The sequence below is a fragment of the Trachurus trachurus genome, assembly GCF_905171665.1.
Source record: "Trachurus trachurus genome assembly, chromosome: 6".
Lineage (NCBI taxonomy): Eukaryota > Metazoa > Chordata > Actinopteri > Carangiformes > Carangidae > Trachurus > Trachurus trachurus.
In genome coordinates, this window is record NC_139897.1 from 32614596 (window position 1) to 32639108 (window position 24513).

Genomic DNA, 24513 nt, shown 5'->3' on the forward strand with positions numbered 1-24513 from the left:
ATGTTGCAGCTTTATGACTCAAGGAAGAGTCCTGGTTGACCCAAACTTCTTCCATGTCTGTGCATTGCTACAGTTCAGTCTCTGAGCTCTTGGAGAAGTTCCTTCAACCTAATGGATCTCATTTTTGCTCTAATTTGCAAATGAGCTGTAAGGCCTTATTTAGACAGATGTGTACCTTCCAAACCATGTCCAAACTATTTAATCCAACACAGCTTGGCTTAATGAAGGCGTAGAACTGTCTCAAAGATGAACAAAATAAATCGACGGCCACTGAAAGACCTACAGGTGTCACAGCAAATGGTCTGAAAACGTATGTTAAGGTGATATTTCAGTTTTTCTTTTTTATTCATTTGCAAAAATTTCTAAAATTCTGGGTTTGTGCTGTCATGATGTCGTGGGTGTAGATCAAAGGGAAAAATGCATTTTATTGATTTTAACAGAAAGCTGCAACATAACAAATGGTGAAAAACTGAAGGGGGTCTGAATGAAGGTCTCTCTTCTTGGAACAAACCAGGTTTTTCTTTGGTGGAGGTTTGACTAAATGACTAAAACAACTATCTTCTTCCAGTCCTCCTGACAAATTCACCAAATCTCATCTCATCAACATGACGTAACTTTTTTCCCCCACAAGCAGAGGAACTACTGATGTCTGTGCTGTGATTTAACGGGATGTGGTTTTAATTTAGAGACATTTTTTTCAAGAAGCCGAGTGTGAAAGAGAAAATATTCACATTCTGTTCGAAAAGCTGGAAAATGATGTCTGAAAAAGCACAGATTTCATCATCATGAAAATGTACTAGTGGTAGGAATATAGCAGGAAAAACCCTGTCAGAGGTGAAACATCTTCTGGTTACTGTGGATTTACAACCTGTCTGTGAAAACCACCACTGAGAAGCCAGATGTTCTTCTCTCATCCACAGCTGATCTCCGACTGAGTCTGACAGATGTTTACTGCCGAGGACTTCACGGTGTTTCATAGCTTGTTTTGATGGAACCAGAGACAGTGAATGGGATTTAAAACCAAAACAAGGAGGTGAAATAGGCTTTAAAAAATCTCCTTAGAGCTGCAGGATTCATCTGAACTCTCCACGGTGCAGCTTATTGGCTGCTGATCAGTTTTCATAGCCTCAATAATTGATGAACCAAGAATAGGTGAAAATATTGACCCAGAAAACTGTGAGTTTGAAGTTTGCAAATGATGTTAACACAAATTAAAACACTACTTGGAGTAAAAATTAAAATAATAAGACAGAAATAAATGGAGGCATCAATACGATAGATACAACTGGTGTGTGTGTGTCTTACTCTGGCGATCTTCTCGGCCAGTTGCAACCTGCCGTCCAGCTCTCTGCGGATCTGAGCCGCCTGCTCGTCCACGTTGTCCAGCTGAGGTGATAGAAAGGGGGAAAAAAAGTCAATCTTCATCCAATCAGAAACATTCAGAATCAATAAACCAATCACAGTAAAGAAAACCAGTTCAGTCAGGTTTGTGTAGCTGCAGTTCCTCTACTGTCCACTAGATGCTGCTGCTGCAACGACTCTCATCAGTTTCTATGTCTCTTTAGATGTTACACTGACGACCTGTGTGATTTTAAAAAGCAGATTTTTCAAGGTTTTACAAAACCAGAGAGGTTTTTATTAAAGTTTAAATGATGCTGCGTGACCTTTGACCTCCATCAGTCTGCACACGGACACGGCCGGGTATTCAGCAGCTTTATTCATACCAAAGGAACCAGTGTGATACATGTGGAGCTGAACATCTGACTGGATTATTATTAACCTGTTGATCAGCCTGTGTTGACATGAGATCAAACTGTTGTTATCACTGCAAGGTCTCAAACTTTACACAACTATTTAATATCTGTACTTGAAATTGATTGAATACGTTATAGTTTAATCCCACTTATGGTTTCACAGTTGAAGGTCGGTTTCTTCAGTGTTTCATTGAGGGGCCATTTTTGTGTGTGTGTAATCACTGACACTGAGCTACTGCTGCTGCTGCTGGACGGTCAATAGTAATAATAATGATGATGATTCCTTTAAAGTGCAGAGCTGCTGCTTCATTAACTTCAATGGCTCCCGGCTGAAAAAATGCTGGAGATTTCTAAAGACTTTAAACAAAGTCGGCTTTAACAGAGTTTCTGTCTAGACATGAGCATCCAAACATAGAAGAGTTGCTTCTTTTCCATCCACCCAAGACAAAACCCGTCCATCTGTCCATTATTTATACCAAGAGATCTGCAACCTCTTAGATAGAGATACAAAACCACATCAGACGCTCACGTTCAAAGCTATGGCCAGTTTAATGTGACCAGTTCACCTGATGTGATGTCTTTAAACTGTGGGAGGAAGCTGGAGAACCTGGAGAGAACTCCTCACAGATCAGAAGACCAGGGGTTCAGACCCAGAACTTGTTAAAGGGAATTGCCGTTTTTTACAATCTGGACCTTACTTCTAGCATAAAATGTGATCATTTAGTCACCCAGATAACTTTGGTGTCATTACAAGTCGTTCCGACGAAATTAGCTACAGGGCAGCAGAATGCAGCCTCTAAATAACACATTATCTGCAGAGAAACTCCTTCATTTCACCAATATTTAGTTCTGATAGGCTAGTGCTATTCCCCTCTGAGTCCGGGGTTAGCTGTTATCAACATCCGGGGTCTGTAGGTTGACCTACTGACCTCTGACCTGGATGATGATGTCATCTCTGAGCGCCGCCCGGCTCATTCTGATAATAATCATTCTGCTTCGGCATTCGGGTCCATTTTTATCTCAACTGAACTTCATCCAGCTGCTCATTTTGTTCTGACAAGTCAGAAACACGCAGAAACGAACCGTAGCATTAGCGGTAGCAACAAGCCGCACCGCATGACATCATCCAGGTCAGAGGTCAGTAGGTCAACCTACAGAACCCGGATGTTGATAACAGCTAACCCCGGACTCAGAGGGGAATAGCACTAGCCTATCAGAACTAAATATTGGTGAAATGAAGGAGTTTCTCTGTAGATAATGTGTTATTTAGAGGCTGCATTCTGCTGCCCTGTAGACTTCATTATACGGATATAAGCGCCTCTCGGCTGGAGATTATTTCATCACAACCACTTGTAATGACACCAAAGTTATCTGGGGGAGGAAATGATCGGATTTTATGCTAGAAATAAGGTCCAGATTGTAAAAAACGGCAATTCCCCTTTAAGGACAAACCCCTTTGGCACAAATTAGGGTTTTCTGGCCCCGGTAAGTTTCTCCCATGTGGAAGTTTGGGATAAAACCAAAAACAAAACAACTAAACCTGACGCACTCGACCACCTGAGCTCCAGCTGCCACCGGTAAAGTGTACCATCTTTCTGGTTGACAAAGGACAGAAGCAACAATGACATAAGTCTTGAAACACAGAGTTTTATCTAGTTAGTACATGAGCTTTTTGACCGACGTGTCCTCCACTTGCTTTGTGAGCCGGTGGATGATCAGTATAAAAACTAGCGAGGCGTCCCTGAGTTTCGCTGTAGTTCCAGAGCTTCATCCAACGAGTCGTCCCTTAAACTCATTGTCAGCGAGACTCAAAGAGGAGATGAAAGCAGGGAGGAAAATTGATTGAGGTTTGCTTACTGGGCAGAAAACGGCACCTCATTTCACAAATGGGAGATTAAACGGCTCCCATGGAAACTGGCCTGCAGTCAAAGAGACAAGTGGAAAATTCTGAGGTGATAAGGAGGAGAGAAGATAAGCCCTTTAATTTGCGCCCGTTTAAAAAAAAAAAAACGAATCCGGGAGAATGAGTTAAACATCATCAGCCATCAGCCTCTCCTTCACGCTGATCCAAACTTCCTTTAGTCGCAGCGAGCGGTCGCCCCGTCCAATCAAATCTAGATCCACATGTCAGTCAGACCTAGGCTTCTTCAACACCTGTGAAGGCATCATCTCGTCTCGATTAGGGTACCACACCACAAGTCATCAGATTTGATAACTGGCTCGTCAGACAAGTTTAGTTTGAACTAATAAAAGTTTGACATCCAGCGTTTCAATGATCTTATCGACGTGTTAAAATGCAGTCATCTTAAAACTGCTCAGTAACTTCTGGCCTTCATTAAGAGTTTCTTGGAAGCAGAGTTTTAAAGGGATAGTAGCATTTTTTTTTAAAAGTGGGGTTGTATGATCTACAAATAGCCCCTAAGTACTTTAATTGCAGTAGAAGACTCTCTACACTCCTCCCGTTAGCAACGCCAGCCCATAATAGCCCTGCCCAGAGATTTACAACATACAGTGTTGTGAACAGACCCAAAGAAACGGCCTATTTTCGCGGCCTAAAAGAGGTTTTACCTGAAAAAAAATACACAGTTCCATTGTTCACTATAATATAATTTTTTCCAGCCCTTCAAAGTGCAGGAAAAACACAGTTTTTATTTGGACCTAACCAACTGCTGATCGGCGGGCGCTAGGGCTGTCAGTTTTTAGAAAAATGAGGTTCGAACGAATATTGAATGACCCGTAATTCGTTCGGATATATTCGAATATTATCCCCCTCCCCCCCCGCCTCACACACAGTCGCGGTGTTTTATTTTGAAAGTTGACCGGATACTCTCGTTGTTTCATGTTTGATTTCCTGTCCAGCTTGACGTGGTTGCTCGCGGCTCTCGCACAAAATACACCAGACGAAACGAAACAACCGCTGCAGGGCGCGAGCCGGCCGTGGAGGTGCACGCCGCAACACCACACCAGCGGTTAATATGGGCACAGAAAGTAAACTGGCTCCGCTTATCGGCTCTTCGCGGCCCTTCCACGTCCGGTGGACGGTCCGCGGCGCTATGCAGGCACTGGGCACTGCAGCCAAAGACGGTAAATAGAGTATCTTTGCTGCAGCCTGCATATCGAGCAGGTCATTACTGCTCGAATACGAACTTTTCACCCCACATTCGAACGAATATTCGAATGTCGAATAAAAAGTGACAGTCCTAGCGCGCGCTAACCCTGGGCGGAGGGATACGTGAGTTGGTTAGGTCCAAATAAAAACTGTGTTTTTCCTGCACTTTGAAGGGCTGGAAAAAATTATATTATAGCGAACAATGGAACTGTGTTTTTTTTTTCACATAAAACCTCTTTTAGGCCGTGAAAATAGGCCTTTTCTTTGGGTCTGTTCACAACAATGTATGTTGTAAATCTCTGGGCAGGGCTATTATGGGCTGGCGTTGCTAACGGGAGGAGTGCAGAGAGTCTTCTACTGCAATTAAAGTACTTAGGGGCTATTTGTAGATCATACAACCCCACTTTAAAAAAAATGCTACTATCCCTTTAAGACTGAGTTTGCTCTCATGTTCCAGCTGAAAAACTCCCATGGATTTAAAACCAACGTCCTTTGTTGAAACTGTAAAAACAAAAACACTTCAACGTGGTTGAAACGCTCTGAGCTGAACTTTGAAGAAGGAGCTTTCTGCCGATTCATCCCTGAACCTCTCAGATACTCGTCCCTGACTCTAGATCAGATCTGTCAGAGCGTCACTACCACTCGGCTGGAGGAGCCGTTGAAAGACGAGTCGACCTCATCTGGTCCTTCACCCAGACTGGAAACTGACGGATCGATTCAAGCCTCCTTTGTCTTTCTGTTTGTAGTTTCTGTCGTCGCCGTGTGAAGCTGCGTTTAGGATGGAAGGGAGGAGAAAACAAACATCTCTGTTGTTTTTTACAGTTCAGCCTTCAGAACGTGTCTCTGATACAAACAAGGAATCTGACAGCTCATCAGATCAATCACTGCTTCCCTGGTTTAAGGCACTAGAGGCAATACAGATCACTGCACAATAACTAAGATTATTTTATTGTGTCTGTTTTGTCTCAATGTACAAAGACGATCTGGATTCTGTTGTGTAGATCAACATTAGCATTCAGGACTAAACAGGAAGTAAAGCTTTGTGTCCGCTGCAAACACACTGATAAACAAGCTGTAAGGAAACACTGCACAACCTTTAAATTCTAACTTTACTCTTCACTTTAATTGTCTTCATCATTGAAAATGTTTTATTTTTGCTGTCTCATGTTGTCTGTTTGAAGTGGACGCTTAAAGCAGATATCAGCTTCACGGCCGTTTCGGCTAATGCTGCGTTCAAGGCAGGCTTTTGAAACCGTAAGTTACAGCTTCAAGTCACAACTACGACTTGGTAGCGTTCCAGGTAACCCGTAGCTCGTGTTTTTACCATCCTGTTGTCTGTGAAAGTTCCCTATAACGGCCACTCGTAACTTCCGACCCGTGAACTCGTACCAGATCGAACTGGTATGACTTCACAGGAAGGAAAAACACAAAGTACGAGTTTCTTTGAACGCACCATGAGTTAGCAGCCCCCGCCCTTGTCAGGCATAAATTGGTCCTCGTGCTACGTCACCACATTCACGCGCATCCCTTGGCTGCACACACAGCCCTTCATGCCGTTCTCTCTCCTCATTGGATAACACTTGTATCCCACAAGGAAAATTTTCTCCTCGGGTTACAGCAGAGCAGAGTGACGGAGAGACTCGTGTTTAGGCTGAAATACTTCATGTAAGTGATTGCTGACGGAAAATAGGACTATTTAGGACTTATATTGACAAAAACATTCCACTGATATCTGCTTTAACACTTTTCTTACTGCAGAGCAAGTTTACCTACGGGAACAATGAAATAACCTGAACCTCTCAACTGAAGTCGATAACAGTCATGTAGGTTTTTGTTCAGTCAAAACTTCTTCACCATCTCCTTCCTTCTCTTCCTCATCTCGTTCATGTCGTTCTTCTTATTCCCTTTCTTTATGTTGCTCTTGTTCATGTTCTTCCTCTTCTTGGTCATGTCTTTGGTCTCTTGTTCTTGTTGATGATAATGATGACAGACAAAAAGGACTTCCTTAAACGTGAGATGGTGAATCTGAAGGGGTTTTATCCTCCAGTTTATTTTCAAATATATCAAAGTGAACAGATCCCAAACATATTACAGTTTCCTACTTCGTGGCAGCTGAGTCAATGGTTGTCTTGACATTTGAGTCAAAGGATCAAGTGACAGTCTTGAGTTAAAACCAGAGCATCATAAAGGTCATTGGGGTTCTTCATCTGGAGACCATGATTAGATCCCGGTCCTTCCTCCACCTTAGGGGTGGGCGATATGGCGATATTAGATGGTGAAGGATTAGAGCGTGTAGACGATCTGCCAAAGTGCAGAGATCGTAGGATCGTCTGGGGCTCATTCTATAAATTGCAGTTCTATGCTGCAAAGCGCAAACAAAGGACATTTGCAAAGTTTGCTAAAAGAGAAAACAACAGTTACTTTAGTTTGTATCTTTATTTGACCCTTTTCAATCAGCTATTTAATGTTTTGATGTTTTAAAATCCTGTTAAAATAACTGTGTTGAATAAAACAAACAGTAATGTCTTCATTAATATTTTACTTTCATGTTTATTGAAAGCTATACCTTTTATTTTGCAAGACTCCACTTTATCAGTGTTGTTTACCTTTTACTATGAGGTTCTTTGGCCTAAATTGTCTGCTTTTCGATTTAAGATCGTGATGAAATCGAAATCGTGACTTCATTTAAAAAAAATCGTGATATGATATTTTTGCCATATCGCCCACCCCTACTCCACCTTCGTCTTCCTCAGACTCCTGCTGGTTCAACATGTCGACCAGACTCTTGTTTCTTTAAATAAAACGTTGTGACAGAATCATCTGATTCTTATCTGAGTCGGTTTACTTATGAAACACAAACAGTGGTTGAGACGGATGAAGGGAGCGCTGTCACCACACGTCACCACTTCCTGTCAGATGCTCGGCTGCACTAATTACTCAGAGATGGATGTTTGTTCACGGATGAGTCGACTGTTTTTCTTTTTTCAGAGTTCATCAGAAACGTGGTCATGTGGATCCCTGAGCAGATTACCGGGCGACTGACGGACGTGTTTGTTCATCCTGATGAGTTCTGTTTGATCACAGAGTCGTTATTAACCGACGCTGTGAGGGAACCATGAACACACCGTCAGACTGACGGAGATCGAACCAACGGTTGATTTTAAAGGTACGGTTGGAAATCCTACTCTGGAGCATGTTTTAATAAATGGTTTGAAATCTGATTGGAACCAATTAATTGAACAATTTTTCTATTTCCCTTCGTGCACTAATCACGTGCACGATCCAGTAGACGGTAATCCACCTTTAAGATGGATGCCGGGTGGTTTATTATGATGTCAGGTGTTTTCTTTCATGTGAATGAGCCATGACAAAAAACTGAAGGAAAGTTAGCGATGCTGTGCGAGGGCGATCTCCAACCCAACCTTTAATGTTTCACTTTGAGAGGAGATGAAGATCAGGTCAACTATAATAACTGTAATTATTTCTCATTTCAAACCTTTCAATCAGTCTTAAGTGATGACTTTGATTTAAAAAAATAAAATAAAAAAGTCTCTGATTTGTGTAACTTTTCTTTTAGTTTTCAGATTTATTTGATCGAATTCATGTGTTTTGTTTTGAGGACTAGCAAAAATATAAGAAAATCAATAAAAGTAAAATAAAGGTAGTTAGAGCTCTAGTAACTTTTCTGTTATATAAGATAAGAGGAGGATCATCTATTATACTGTATGTTTTTATGGATTGTTTAAAGATGATTCTTTTTATTATTACATTATGTTTTAAACTGGTTATGTGGGATATTTATTTCCATTAATATGGTCTTTTAAGATGTGTGAGAGAGCCAGGGGAAATGCATTTCACTGCACTCTCTGTACACTTTACTTTAATGTAAATGACACATAAGCTTGAATTTTATACATCTCAATGGGGATATTCACATTAATAATAAAAACCGTAAAAAAAAAAAAAAAAAAGAAAAGAAAAAAGTATAGGCTATGTATTAAAGAAAAATCTGAGAACATAACAAAACAGAACTTGCACACTTGTAAATAAAATATAAAATAATATAAAGTATTTAGAATTTGTTAAATAAATGTAGTTATGCAGTCGTTCACTGAAGCTTCATCAAATGAAGTTAAAATCACGTATGTGTAAAATCTTGGTCCATCAGCTTCATGTGTCTTTCTCTGATGTTTCAAACATGTTTTAAATCACAGAGTGGAAACTGTGGAGTCTGAATGAACCGAGTCTCTCGACACCTGATAAGGACCAAACGTGTTGCCTCAATCAGTGTGTGTGTTTGTGCAGCATCAGTGAGCACAGTGATTACATTTTTCTGTGGTGATATATAAAACAACTGCAGCAACACTGTTCCTCTGCATTCCTGGATGTGTCTCTGCCTAATTACACTCCAATCTAATTAACTGTGTCGAGATAACGCACGTCACCGTCTGTCCACCGCTCATCAATGCACAAAGACGTTTACGCAACAGATTACAAAACAACAAAAACAGAAATTAAACGTCCTGAATACAAAAACATGAATGAGGAAAAAAAACATCTCATTCTGAGCTTCTGTAAAACACGTCTGAGAGGAAACGTCACCAAATGTACATGTTGGTTAGTTTGTACACAGAAGAATTTAATGAACAAGTTAAAGCTCCTTCAGTATAAAGGTAGATGTTTGTATTAAAGCTCCATACAGTATAAAGGTAGATGTTTGTATTAAAGCTCCATACAGTATAAAGGTAGATGTTTGTGTTAAAGCTCCATACAGTTTAAAGGTAGATGTTTGTATTAAAGCTCCATACAGTATAAAGGTAGATGTTTGTATTAAAGCTCCATACAGTATAAAGGTAGATGTTTGTATTAAAGCTCCATACAGTATAAAGGTATATGTTTGTGTTAAAGCTCCATACAGTTTAAAGGTAGATGTTTGTGTTAAAGCTCCATACAGTATAAAGGTAGATGTTTGTATTAAAGCTCCATACAGTATAAAGGTAGATGTTTGTGTTAAAGCGCCATACAGTTTAAAGGTAGATGTTTGTGTTAAAGCTCCATACAGTATAAAGGTAGATGTTTGTGTTAAAGCTCCATACAGTATAAAGGTAGATGTTTGTATTAAAGCTCCATACAGTATAAAGGTAGATGTTTGTGTTAAAGCTCCATACAGTTTAAAGGTAGATGTTTGTATTAAAGCTCCATACAGTATAAAGGTAGTTCTGTCAGGACCACTATGTCAAAATAATATTTATTTACTTGCACAAGTTTAATTTGGCGGTATAGTACTGTTCTGGGACCCCCTGCTCTTCCACGCGCTTGCGTGGAAAGCCTGAGGCAGGAAGAGCACCTTCCTGCCCTTCACGAGCCATCATGAACGGCATAAGCAGGGAGCGCAGCAGCAAAGAAAACCCAGACAGAGCAGAGCAACCAACATGAACAATGACAGGAGGAGCTGGGGTGTGTCCCCATACTGTGTTAGCATGTCCCCATACATGCTAGTACACAGTATGTCCCCATACTGTGTACTGCGCTGTAGTAATCTGAATACTGTACTTGAGTACTGGCTCGGCTTGGGCAGCATCCCAGTGCCATTTCTAAAAGCTTTTCATAAAGCAGCTCTAGGGTCAGCGTTGTAGAGTCTCTGTTTACTGACTCAGTGTTTAATTGATCTGAAATTCATTAAAGCTGCTGATTAACGTTCGTTCCCAGTGAGAGGAACACACACACACACACACACACACACACACACACACACACACACACACACACACAGAGGAAACTAAAACACCAAGAAGAAGTAGAAGGAGAGTGTTGCTGCTGCTGCTTCATTAAAGCTTCTTCTCTGTTGGTCTGGAGCTGATGAGACTCGACACTCAGACTGAAATCAATGAACATGTTCACACTGAGCAGCTGCTGCTCAGGTGAAAAACATCCCTGAAGAAAACTGAAAAAAATAGGGTGACGTTCACGATCAACCTGTTGGTGTTGTGTTCAGGGCCACAGCGAAAAACAGAGTCCTCTTGAACATACCGCACAGGTATATTTCTATAGTGTAGTCTGTATGTACTGTACATATTTACTGCTATAGTTTCTTCTTGATTCATTTTTATTGTTTTCAATATATTTGTACTTTTTAACAACTTTTCCTTCTTGTTCTTGCACAAATACACCAAGTCAAATGTTATAAAGGTGACAATAAAAGCCCATTCTGATGCAATTACTCAGAAACCAAATGTGTGTTATTGTCTTACAAATGTATTAATATGTACCGAATGTGTCTTTGGTATTTTACCAAATTGTTGCTCTATAAAAAGGTTGCCCTTCACCATCAGGCAGAGGGACTGGCCATGAAAAGTAGCTGTTTTTTTTTAGCTAACTCGGGTGCATTTACATTTTTTTTTTACAATGTTTTATTAATGTAGTACACTGTCCCTTGTCAAATTAATTAAACTGAAACTGAAACCCAGAGTAAGCAAAATAACTGAACAATCAAGAAGAGCATAATAATAAAAATAAAAAAACTATCCAGATGATTCTGCTCCAGTCCAACACAAACTTCATCCTCACTGCTCTGAGGTCTGTGAAAAAACTTGTTAAAATGTAATAAATACCTTTATAGTAACTGATCAGTCCCAGCTGTTCCTCCAGCTGTTCCTCCAGCTGATGTGAACACCTGGACGGCCCCTCCCCCCCCCCTCCTCCTCACTTTCTATTTTTACCTGCCTCCGTCTTTTTTCCTCCGTCACTGACACCCCCCCCCTCTCTCTCTCTTTATTGATCTGACTTCATTGATCAACAGAAAAACATCCTTTAACACACAATCTTCTAATCTCCTATTCTTCTCCTCCATAATCTCATCTGTAATTTGCATCTTTTAAAATCGATGTACTTTTCCTCTTCAGCCTCTGATAACATATTAAAATGAACATATTTTATCACAGTCTGATTTTATGAGCCTGTTTAATGGAGAGCGGTGAAGCCGAATCGTCATTGTCACATCGTAATAAATATTCATTATGGTTGGGTTTTAACGAGCTCAACGAGACGACTGTTGGTCAATTAGGAGTTCCTTCAGGCCGGATAATGAGACATCGGAACGACTCATTGGTTGTAAACTGTGGAGAAAAGTAGTAAAAGAGACTAACAGAGCTGATCCCAGACCTGCTGTAGGACTAATAAAGCTCCTCCCACACGACCAGTGGACAGAAGCTCCTATTCCCAGAGTGTTGAGATCCAAGGTGAGAGAGGACGTTCACTCTTTTCACATTAACTATAAATGGAAACAGAGTGAAGTGTATTTTTTATCACCTGGGGTTGAGACACGCTCAGTTTCTCTGCTTTTTGATGTGAGGCCACTGTTGCTTAGCGACAAAACTGGACATTGTCTTTGAAACTCACTGTGTTTTTAAAAGAAAGGAGTTAGTGTCATGACGGGTTAACCCTCCTGTGGTGCTGATGGGTTTTGACTTTTCTTCTTTTTTTGTGAATAATAACCTGAGAGGGGAATTAAAGTCATGACAGAACCAGTTGATCTGAACACAACTTCACACTCGACCTCAAAGAGCCTGAGTTCCCTACAGTCTATAGAAACCCTGCTGCGGTTCACTATTTTAAATTTACACAACCCCATAGATAGGTTTCACAAGTTTCTTTCAATGCAACCATTGAGTCGAACAAATGTGGAAAAACATCCGCACAACTCCAAAAGATAAACACAAACGGGTCCAGGTGCACGGAAAAAAGCGTGTCACAAAAAATAATAGAAACCGGCACTCACTTATAAATAAATAAACTTAATTTATTGGGCAAAACCACTGAGTAAACTAAAAATTAAGTCAATTCAATTTCTTACATTTCTAATTTTGGTTACGAACTTTTGTTCCCCATGTCCTCAAATGGAGCCACATTACCTGTGACTGGCTTGAAAACTGAAACTGCTATACTGTTAAAGTGGAAATAATGTTTTACCTCCATTTATGAACATTTAAAGGCTTAATTTATGGTACAAAAGGAAATGCATTACATTACTACTACACATTAACAACAGGAGGCGTACAGCACTCTGGTTTTCCCTGAGGATATGCTATTTGCAGCTAAAGGTCGTGATAACAGCAGTCGGTCTAACAACAGGAGAAACTGTGGAAACACAACCAGAGGAAAAGAGTGGTGGTGTTAATGGAGACTGTTGACACTTCAATGAATAAAAATATATTTGTGTTTGTGTCGTCTGAGGCATCAAGCCTTTACAACTCTGTTCGCTGTAACAATTTATCAGCCATGTAAACAAGTCTGAATACAGACAACACTTCATGTTTGTCTTTACAGCTATGTATCAGAATATTTGTTGGTTCATTTTTAACACAAGAGCTGTTGAATGCAACCCTCATTCCAAAAAACAGATTTTATTTTTATTCATGTTACTAAACCTTTTGCCAGGTAAGCTGATGAACTGTGAAATGTTGTTTACAGGGTGTTTTTTCTTTTAGCGTGTCAAAACGTTTCCAGTCTTTTGTTTGAAAATCCAAAATGGGAAAATTTGTTTAAATGTTTGTGACTCATTTTCTGCTTCTACTTAGATTTATTTAGTGTCACAACTTTTTTGGAAACTGGTTATTCTCTTATACCCCTTTCCCACTGGCCAAAAAACCTGTTTAAACCCGCTAACAATCGGCTTTTGGTGGCGGTGGGAAAGGCGCGCCGAGCCGCGTCGACGTGGGTCAAACGACGGTGCAAGTGACGCGGGTTAAAATCGCCTTCAATCGCCTCGGCTCCGATCGGCTTGCAGTGGAAACGCCAGACCCGGGTCAACCCGCTAATTTACGTGATGACGTTGAGCGTCACGTGGCGCCACGACACCGTGCTGGTCGTGTCTCATATCACGTACCAAAACAAAGCTCTGCTCTCACTCGAGACTGGGATCAAAAGATCAAAGAACACTGACCAAAAACAAAAAAAAAAGAAGCAACTGTCTGTTTTAAACTGACGTGTTGTGCCGCGGACGTCCGTCATACGGCCGCGGCAGACTCGGCTCATTTTGGTCAATGGGAAAGGGGCCAAATGAGGATTGTTAGCGGGTCGATCCGCGTTTAAAAAACCCGCTAATTTTAGTGGGAAAATGGCTTTAGTTTTCTGATCACCTGTGTTTTTACTTGTACACAGCATCTTGATGACGAGCTGCTGCTAATCTAACAAGGTTTATCTGTAAAAAGGTTGACCTGTAATTTATTTAGAAGGTAAAAAGCAGAAAAGTCCTGAAAGTCTGACAAAGAAGTAAGAAACACATCGACCCAGGTAGACGTCATGAAGCTTCACCCTGACGACTCGGAGCTCGACAGCCTGGAGGAATCACTCAGAGTTAATGCAGCACTTAGCGACGTTCAGTGCTGAACCGTGGCTGCATTGATGTGGAGATCTCCTTTAAACCTTAAAACTTTTAAAGTTTTGCTCTTGAGAAAAGAAAAGACAGAAAAAAAACATTCAACTGGCAGATTTTCCTCTTTCTTCATCTCCAGTGTGGTACTGAGTGGAGCTGTGATCGAACACGACCCTTCAAGCTTCTTCTGAGAGACGGAAACTCATCCACTGACCAAACAGTGCAGAAAACAACCATATGTTGTTGTTGTTGTGTTTTTCTGCACAGTGACAGTGGCTTCACAATAAAAGCCTCCCGCTGCTCGACTTTTAATGTGATGTGGCAGCAGAGACAATTATTGAGTTTTTATCAGCTCGAATGGAACAAAAAAAAAAAACTTGGCGTCGATTCGTTGTGGGATCACGGATGCAGAGACACATTTTCTCTCTCATTTCATTTCATTTTAACATTGATAACACTCCACTGTTTTCCAGCAGGGAAACATGCCGTTAGTCAAAGCATCTTGGCGTCTTGTTTATGAGTGAGTGAGGGATGAGGCAGGAGATCGATGGGTGATCAGTGCAGGGTCATCGGTGAAACTGGCCTTGTACCAGACAGCTGTGGTAGAGCTCTAAATTCTTGGTTTCAATCAACACCTGCGGTCATGAGCTATCGGTGGTGACTGTAGGATGGAGATCCCCAATACAGGAAGTGGAAATGAGTGACTTAACCTTAGGGACAGGGCATGGAGTTGACATCCAGAGGGACCTTGACCTTGAAGGGTGGATGGAGGTGATTTGGGGATCCTTGATTAGAGTTCCTCAAGACCGAGTCAGGACCACAACCAGAGGATACCAAGACCAAGGCTTTGATTGGGTTGAGACAGAGTCAAGACCAAGACCAAGTAAAAATGTAGTCTATTCCGAGACAAGACCATGGTCAAGGTTAAGGTCTTGGTCCTGGTCTTGATCTAGTCTCAAAATCAACTACATTTTCACTTGGTCTTGGTAGACCAAGATCTTGAAAATGTGGAGACTAAGGTCTTGAGTACCACAGCACTACTTCCAGGTCACCAAAAAGCGAGATTGTGGACATGAGTGGCTGCAAATTGGTTTCCTCTTGAGGGTGTTTAGACTCATTTTAGAGATCGGGTGAGGAGCTCAAACATCCGGAGGAACCACAGGGCAAGTGGGCAAGTTTTTGTTCTTTTTCTTTAACAGGAGCACCTGCTGGGTTGCCTCCTGAACTCTCTCCATTGGAGGTCTTTCCGGTTTGTCAACTTATACGAGGCCCCCAGGTAGATATAGAACATGCTGATTGATGTCATAAATTTTATCTGATTTGGGAACACCTCAGGAAACCACAGCAGGACTACTTGATCTTGATCTTTCACTCTACCTGCTGGTCTACATTGAAATGATCATTAGTGGTCATGAGGTTTGGGTAGCCACCAAAGACTGAGATCATCATGGGCACAATAGGCTGGAAAGAGTTTCCTCTTGAGGATAAGAGCTCAAACATCTAGTGGAAGCTCAGAGTGAGGTTGATGTTCCTTTGCTTTGAAAGGAGCCACTTGATTTGCTTCAGGCGCCTCCCGAGCACCCTCCATTGAAGGTCTTCCGGGTATGTCCGACTTACACGAGGCCTCCAGGTCGATGTAGATGGGGACTGGGGACTTGGGAACACCTCAGGTATCCAATCTCAGGAATGTTTGGACAACTTTGCTTGGGTAACAACCAAGGAGTGAGATCATAGATACAAGAGTCTTGGATGAATTTCCTCTTGAGGACAGGAGCTCAAACATCTAATGGGGGCTCAGAGTGGAGCTCCCACTTTAAAAGGAGCCAGTTGGCGCTTCAATTGGAGATCTTCAAGGTAGGTCCAGTAGAAAAGGATCTGGGTAGACTCTACATTCAAGGTTGCAGAACTTCGTTTGGAAGAAGAATGTCTGGTCTACTTTGCCTCCGCTGTGACCTCAGATTAAGCAGAAGGGAATGGGTGGATGGATACTAAATAGCACTAATCAGTGCAGCTGTGAGTGTAAACATGATTACAGGTTGTAAGAGCGTCGAGTTTGTGTGAGCGGAACGAGGCAGGAAGATTTTAATGAAACCTTTTGAAACGCAGGTGAAGGTTTAAAAGGAATTAGCTCTTGTTTCTTTTCTTCCCTCCCCTCTCCCCTCTCTCCTCCACCTTCTTCTCCTCCTCCCGCCTCTCCTCTCTTTTCTATTCCCGGCTCTAATGAAGCAGGACAATAATAGAATCAGTCCTGGCAACAGACACATTGTGGTTGTTATACAGGCGAGGATGATGTCTCAATGGGCTGTGAAGTAATCTGTAAATGGAGGCTATTTATGTTCAGGGAGGCAGGAGAGGAGTCGCTGAGGATTACGATGCCGTTTCCTCCGCGGGGCGGCGATCAGAGACTCCCTCAGGTTTCTGGACGGGTTTGAAACATCTGATTAAATCCTTCTCCTCCCTTTGGTTTGATCAGCTGGATTTATCGAGACAAGGGATGAGCCTCTTCTCTTCTACATCAATTTCACAAATTCCCCATTGCCTCCAGTCCAGACTTGCTGCAGGTCCACTGGAGAGAAGAGCTGAAACCTACCTCAGATAAAACCATTAAAATCCTATGAAGAAAGAGACTCCACACCAACATTGCAGACGACTTCCAGGAAAACTTAGGTCTCTGAGAACCAAAACAAGACCTGACGATGGAGGTGAAAACAGTCCGGCCTGTATGGACATGGTCATGATAACCTGTTTCCTGGGCTTCAGTGTGTAATGTAATGTGTCTCTCAAGTCATTGTCAATACAGCACATTACCAATGTTTAATGCCAAATTTAACTTGTATTTTAATCCGAAATGTATAACTGCAGCTGTGTTTATTTATTCATGGTACCTATTCATTGCATTTATTGTATTGAGTATATTTTATCCTATTCTAAAGCCTGACCGGGGACAAAGACTGCAAATTAGCTGAAGCTAGACGTCTTATATGCATCACATTTTCCCATTTTTTTGTGGCAATGTTGTATGTATCGTCCCTGTTAAATAAACATTAAAATAAATCAATAAATAAAACAAATGAGGAGAATATGGAGGAATATAAGATGTCTCATTACAGGCTGTAGCAGGAAGTTGGAGGCTGCAGGATGATGACGAGGAAAGAACGAGCAGAAACCGGAAATCAAAGCAATCAAGGTTTTTACCTGCGTCTATACTTTTAGATACAGAACCTGTATCTTCTTGACCTTTGACTCAATAGTATTTCTCTTATTCTTAATTGTACTTATTCACTTTTGTTCATTTTTATTGGATGTAGCTATATATTCTTTGTACCAACCTGCTGCCATCACAGTGACCTGTGTCTTTCACATTCACCTTAAAACCTGATTTTCTTGAGGAAAATGATCAGTTTGAATAAGCCGGTGCATATTCTCATTTGTCCAGGTCATAGTATTTCAAAGGAGGTTAAATCGAAAGCAACTGGACTTAGTTATTTGTCTAGGAAGACGTTTCACCTCTCATCCAAGAGGCTTCATCAGTTCATGTACGCAGCTGACCAGGCTGGGACTGGTCCAACTATCTGGTGTGGAGACTCACTATTTAACCTCTTGTGTGGGCGTTTCACAAGGGTGATGATGTCACTGGTTCCCTTTTGTGCTCCAAGTGCCAACGACAGTCGTTGGAGTGACAGTCGTTGGTGGGAAGTTGGTTTCGACTTCGTTAGTGCCCTATTGTGTTCTAACGGCAGTCGTTGGAGTCACTTGCCACTTGTGAACAGTGGTTGTTCTTTGAGGCTAGATGGTTGAGTCTCCTGGGAAGGGATGAAAGGGCAGCATTGTAAATTGGAGATAGGTGGTGTCTCAGACCTCCTCCCCTGTTGAGGGATGGTTTCTCTACTTTAACAAAAATGGCTTCTTTAACTCCTCTTTCAAACCATCTGTCCTCTTTGTCTAGGATTTGGACATTGCTGTCCTCAAAGGAGTGGGCTTTCTCCTTGAGATGTAAATTAACAGCAGAGTCCAGTCCTGAGGAGTTTGCTCTCCTGTGTTGGGCCATGCGTTTATGCAGTGGTTGTTTTGTTTCTCCAATGTAGAGGTCTTTGCATTCCTCGTTGCATTGGACTGCATACACCAGATTGCTTTTGTGGGTGTGTGGTGTTTTGTCCTTGGGATGTACCAGTCTCTGTCTGAGTGTGTTGCTGGGTTTGAAATACACAGGGATACGGTGTTTGTTAAAGATCCTCCTGAGTTTTTCTGATACTCCAGACACATATGGAATTACTATGTTCTTTCTCTTGTTTTGTCTTACTTTCTCAACCACTTTGCTGGTTTTCTTTCTGGAAGCAGCTGCAGTTTTCACAAAGGTCCAGTTAGGGTAACCACAAGTTGTGAGGGCGCCTCTCAGGTGCTTGTGTTCTGACCCTTGGGCCTGTGAGCTGGTGGGCACGTTATCAGCTCTGTGTTGCAAGGTTCTGATAACACCAAGCTTATGTTCCAGAGGGTGGTGAGAGTCGAAAAGTAGATATTGGTCTGTATGTGTGGGTTGGGTGTGGGTGAAAAAAAAAAAAAAAAAAAAAAAAAATCAGTTTGAATATGAACTTTCAATAATAGAAGCTAAATGGTCAAAAGATTAAAGACAAATCAGACAGAATCACTCACACATTATCTCCTGAAGAAGAATAAAATCTGTGAACACCTGTAAAATGAACAAACGGGCGGAAGAATCCGTGTTTTAATAAACGAACTGAAGAACCATGATGATTAATTTTTTCCTGGAGTCCGTGACCTTTAAGTCTGAACTTTTAGTTTCAGCAGAATGAAATCAATAAGCTTCACACAGACCTGAAGACAGAAGACACACACACACACACACACACACACACACACACACACACACACACACACACACACACACACACACACACACACACACACCAAGTGGGATTACTAATAATCCTGAGTGTCAGAGGTCAAAGGTCAACAGTGGAGCAGCGCAGGTTTCATAAAGACACGGCTCAACGACTGCATTCATTTGATTTAAATTGAACATTTACTCCATAACTGAGGCTCGAACCTGCAGCTGGTTACCTAGCAACAGGACGCAGACTTTAAATTCCCCCAGAGACCAACATGGAGGAATTTAAATGTAACATGCTAATATAATATAATTATTTCCATATTCCACCATCACATATGTTAATTGTTTTTCATTAGGACAAAGTGTTTTATTCATTTAAGCTTCATCTGTCATGGTGAATAATAAACAAAATAAAACTCTACCTTATTATTATTATAATTAAGATCATTAAAGTTTCGTGTCTCAGCTGATTCACAGGTTTCAAGTTTCCCTCCAGATGAGTTTTAACTGTGCAGAGACTCTGTGTTGAATCATCAATAACATCTGATATAGTTTAATTATCTCATTGAAAACTCTGAGTTACATCTCATTTGTTGTTCATGTTAAAAATAAATAAATATTATATTACATGCTGCACTAAACTATGAACAAACACTCACTGAGCTGCAGGTATCAGTAACAGCTCTGTCAAAGTTAACCTAATAATAAAGGGTAATTACGCATTATTATTATCAGAGTGTTAATCACGCATCAAAAAAAGTCTTTCTGATATGTTATACTGACCTTTGACCTTAGTTGTTGGAAATGAATGCGTCTCCAACTGTTTTTGTTTTTACTGAAGCTGATTTCACTGAGGCGTTTTCTGGAATATTTGTCACTGTTTACGGTTCCTGTATAATAAAGTTATATTTGAATAACGCAGCATATTTGTCCATTATTTAACACCTGAAAAACCTCCCTCCAGGTTTGTTCAGAACAAATAAAAAACCTGTAATTTAAATCATGTTGAACGATGGAAAACTGTGGAATCCCTGGACGGCCATGAAAGAAAACTGAGGTTGACATGTTGGATTCTTCTAAACTGAAACTAATTTGCTTTTTACAACAAAAAAACACATGGAACTGATTCATGAATGAAACTTTCTGTCTTTACTAAACGATGTGAAACAAACCTGAACACCTGAGTGTGTGTATGTGTGTGTGTGCCATAATGCAGAGGAGTGTGGCAGCTCAGTGACTTTATAGCTCTCACTGCAACTTCTATCTCCTGCTGCTGCTGCTCAATCCCACAATGCCTCTCTTCTCCTCACGACGAGGTTTGTTTTACTCCCAGACTAAGTTTAAAGGTGAATTTACTTTCCTACGGAGCTGTAAAAGGTGTGAGAAGGAGGCAGCAGTGCATTGTGGGTCCCAGAGGTGAGACCTGAGGCGGCAATACACATATATACCTTCGGAGGGCAATGACTAGATGCACTCCAATGACAAATCCTGCACATTTATTGGTTGCAGTGTTGCATTATGGGCTGTGGTGTGTCAGCAGGAATTAGTCAGAGCCACACAAGTGTCCAGTCATCCCAGTTTCAGCAGCAGGACGCTCAGACGACACTCGACAGAAATGGATGTTGAAATTTGTGGTTTGGTGATTTAATTAGCGGTTTCACACAAAGCTTTTAACGTTTGTTTGTGTCAGAAATGTCCATGTTTTGACCAGAGCTCCCGTTTCCTCTGACGCCAAAGTGCTAATTGAGAGGCGATTAGGGCGAAAACACACGCTGCTTCCTGCCACAGGCGCATCAACCAGACGGATCGCATTAAAGCTTCAAACTGAGACGCAATTAAGTCTCAAACTGAGCAACAGAAACTAAAATGTAAAGAAGGAAAACATTCAAACTTCTTCACTTTCACTCCAGAGCTGTTTGTTTTCACTTTAACCAGACCAGAGTTCGTTTCCTGGGAGAGTCTGCTTCATTTGTGCAGGTGTGAAAGCTCATGTATGAAAACACGGGTCTTGGTTCGCTTGCACGTAAAACCGATCACCGGACCAAACACAGGACCAAATGAAGGAAGTGTCACAATACATTGTTCGTTTGTGTAACATGGGCAACACCAACACCTCGTGGTGCTTCATTGATAGTATTGGGGCATTATGGGCATTTCGAGCATAAAACACTATTCAATTATCACCAAGAACTAATCGACCATTCTTCGAATATTCAAAGAATACTGAAACAGCGGTACCACCAGTTCGTCGTTTTAAATCACCGACAGAAAAACAGCCCTCCGTCATTTAAAAATGAAATCATGGATTGTTATGAGAATCGGTACCAGAGATTACTGTAAGGTATCGCTTCTCACAGTGGTACCGTTCAATTTTGTTCTCATCACGGAATGAGAGCAGATCTAAACCAGGATGAAACCACGTGAATATTCTCATCAACCACTGCTCATCTAAGTCCATACCTTGCAGAGTTTGCACAGCGTCTCAGTTTCCAGTTCCACACTGAACTTTCTAATGGCTGTAGGAGTCTCTCTATGTTTCTCCTTCTTTTGCTACAGTAAAAAGGGAACGCTTACATTTTTCAGACAAGACAAGACAATATAGATTTTTTTTTTTAAATTGAGTGACTCTTTGAATATTCAAAAATCATTGCCCGTCCCTAGATCGTATTTTCCTCTGGTGAAATGCTTTCGGCCTCGCTGCCAATTGTGACGTTATTAAGAAAGTTTGGTTCGCTTCAGAACTCGTAGAACCAAAACAAGTGATAAAAGCATCAGTGTTACAACTTTCAGCCCCCAATCGAAACAAGTCTTCTAGGTCAGGTGAGAAAAGGACCGAAGTTTCTCTGCAGCAGCTTCTAGTGGCCGTTAGAGGAACTGCACCTGGACAAACAGCCCCAGCTACTGTGATTCCGTGTGTGTTAGGGATGTCACGATTTTCTTTGTACAATTATTGTCAGAGAAATAATCACGGTATTACGATTATTATGCATGAATTAATTTCACAACATATTAATGTGCAAGATCAAATACAGTCAAAATATAATTACATTACTAATTATTTACACTTAATATTATTATTAGTGGTATCTACTATTAATATATAAGCAATTATTAATCCTCCAGGGGAAGTGTTTTAAATATTCAAATCATTAATTGTCATTTATACCAATTGTTTGTTTGTTTTTTATCACAAATGACACACTAACATTTAAATTCCTACCAATTGTATGTTACATTAGGTAAATGGACCAGTATTTCTTACATTTACCTTCACTTTGGCGCACATCTGCCTCCGTGTTTCCAATATAATCTTTTTTGGAAAGTGACGGTATTTAGAAATCTTTACGATTAATTAATTGGGGCGTTTAATACCGCAATTAATTGTGAAAACAAGTAATCGTGACATCCCTAGTGTGTGTGTGTGTGTGTGTGTGTGTGCTGACCTGGCAGGCGTTGTACAGCAGCTGGTGCTCGAACTTGCGGATGCCGAGGATCTGCTGGAACATCTCGTAGAGCTGCTCCTTGCTGAGGATGAGCTCCGACACGGCGCTGAGGTGGGCTCTCTGCGGCTGCCTGCGCATGTCCTCGTCCCCCCTGTAGATGGCGTCGTACTTGGCGATCCAGGAGCTCAGCACCGTCTCTTTGCTCAGGCCGTCGATCTCCGGCAGGCTGCGGATGCGCCGCTCGATGTTCTTCTTGAAGACGTCGCGGAAGTCGTTGGCCGAGCAGCCGCCGCTCTGGACCATCCGCGAGACGCGCTCGCTCTTCAGGAAACCCTGAGGAGGAAACACAACGACGATGATGATCGGCACTTATTGATTATAGATGGATTATTTAACCTGAAAGCGACCACCAATAAAAGTCTCATTATAAGACAAAACTATTAGTCACCTGACTAACAGATTAAAGGGATAGTTCACCCAAAATTCAAATTTCACTCATTATCTACTCGCCCTCATGTGGACTAATAAGGGCTGTCAGAAGTTTCAGAGTCCTCCGTCCCTTCTCTGAGTTATGGGGGGGTCCGCGTAGCAGTATTTGTCCATATAATGGTTGTCAATGGATACCAACTTTCTTCGTCCAAAAAGACACACCAAAAAACATCCAAATACCTCCATACTGCTCGTCTGTAATGTCCCTCTTGTATTGAAGCCCCGACATGAGAAATTGTCCCGAAAAAAATTAAATAAGTCTATATTTTAAGCTTGTTTGTAGCGGAAGCTCCCAGTGTCTCAGTTCACTGCTCTGCCTGTGTCCGTGCAAATCTCGTGTGATTTGCACAGATCGGTGGAACAATTTCTCATGTCGGGGCTTCAATACCAGAGGGACATTATAGACGAGCACTATGGAGGTATTTGGATGTTTTTTGGTGTGTCTTTTTGGACGAAGAAAGTTGGTATCCATTCACAACCATTATATGCCCCCCTGTACCTCAGAGAAGCCACGGAGGACTCTGAAAATTCTCACAGCTCTTAGTCGACATGAGGGTGAGTAGATAATGAGTGAAATTTGAATTTTGGGTGAACTATCCCTTTAAGACCAATGTTACCATGGTAACAACCAAGACACCTGAGCAAACCAACAACATCAACAACATAAAAACAGGAAAACATGGCTGATAAAATGACCAATAACGACAGACACCGAAGCTGAACAGTCGGCCATTTTTTAAGAAAGTCTTGAGTCTTAATTTACCCAGAATTCATTGCAGCACAGTCAGGCTTAAACCAGTTCAAGAACTAAACTCAAAGCCAAAGTCAAAAGTCAAAATCCATCTTGGTGAAACCAGTGCTGGTCTGACTGTCTCTTGTACGGTGGCCCTGAGGGCTCAAAGCTCTGCAGCTTCACAAAACACATGCAAACACACAAAACGCACACAAAAAATGATGTGTGCACCAATATTATTTGTACTTCTTTACATAATCTATCTATTTTCAATAGAGATCTTAATAATAATAATAATAATAATAATAAACTTTATTTGTATAGCACCTTTCGCAGGTAGAGACCACAAAGTGCTTCACAGTGTCAAAACAATAACAACAAAACAGAGCAAAACAAAACAAGACAAAAGACATACAAGAAAAGCATAGATACAAAGACCCACAGGTTAACCAAATGCCTGTTTAAATAGATGGGTCTTTAAGTTCTTTTTAAAAGTATCGACAGAATCCAAAGAGCGTAATGAAAAGGGTAAGGTGTTCCACAACCTAGGAGCTACAGCAGGAAAAGATCTGTCACCTCTGGTTTTAAAGTGCGTGTGGGCAGGGGCGGGGTGGCCATCGGGAGGACCGGGAGATTTCCCGGTCGGCCGGCGGCCAATAAACCCAAGTGAGCCGGCCCGCAAGCTGCTCTGCGTGGCCGTGTGGTGATCATGAGTTAAAAGTAACTATATTCACAAGTCTCCACGATAATCTCCAAGCTCTTC

General features: G+C 41.4%; 1 protein-coding gene across 1 annotated transcript in view; it reads right to left on the reverse strand.

Annotated features, from left to right (window-relative positions):
* cadps2 (Ca++-dependent secretion activator 2) overlaps positions 1–24513 on the reverse strand; it is a 271611-nt gene that overhangs the window by 151628 nt on the left and 95470 nt on the right. The window contains exons 3-4 of the mRNA XM_083973873.1: positions 22529–22861; positions 1306–1386 (exon numbers count right to left, since the gene is read on the reverse strand). Coding sequence (XP_083829999.1) covers positions 1306–1386; positions 22529–22861 — 414 coding nt within the window. The remainder of the gene's footprint in view (positions 1–1305; positions 1387–22528; positions 22862–24513) is intronic.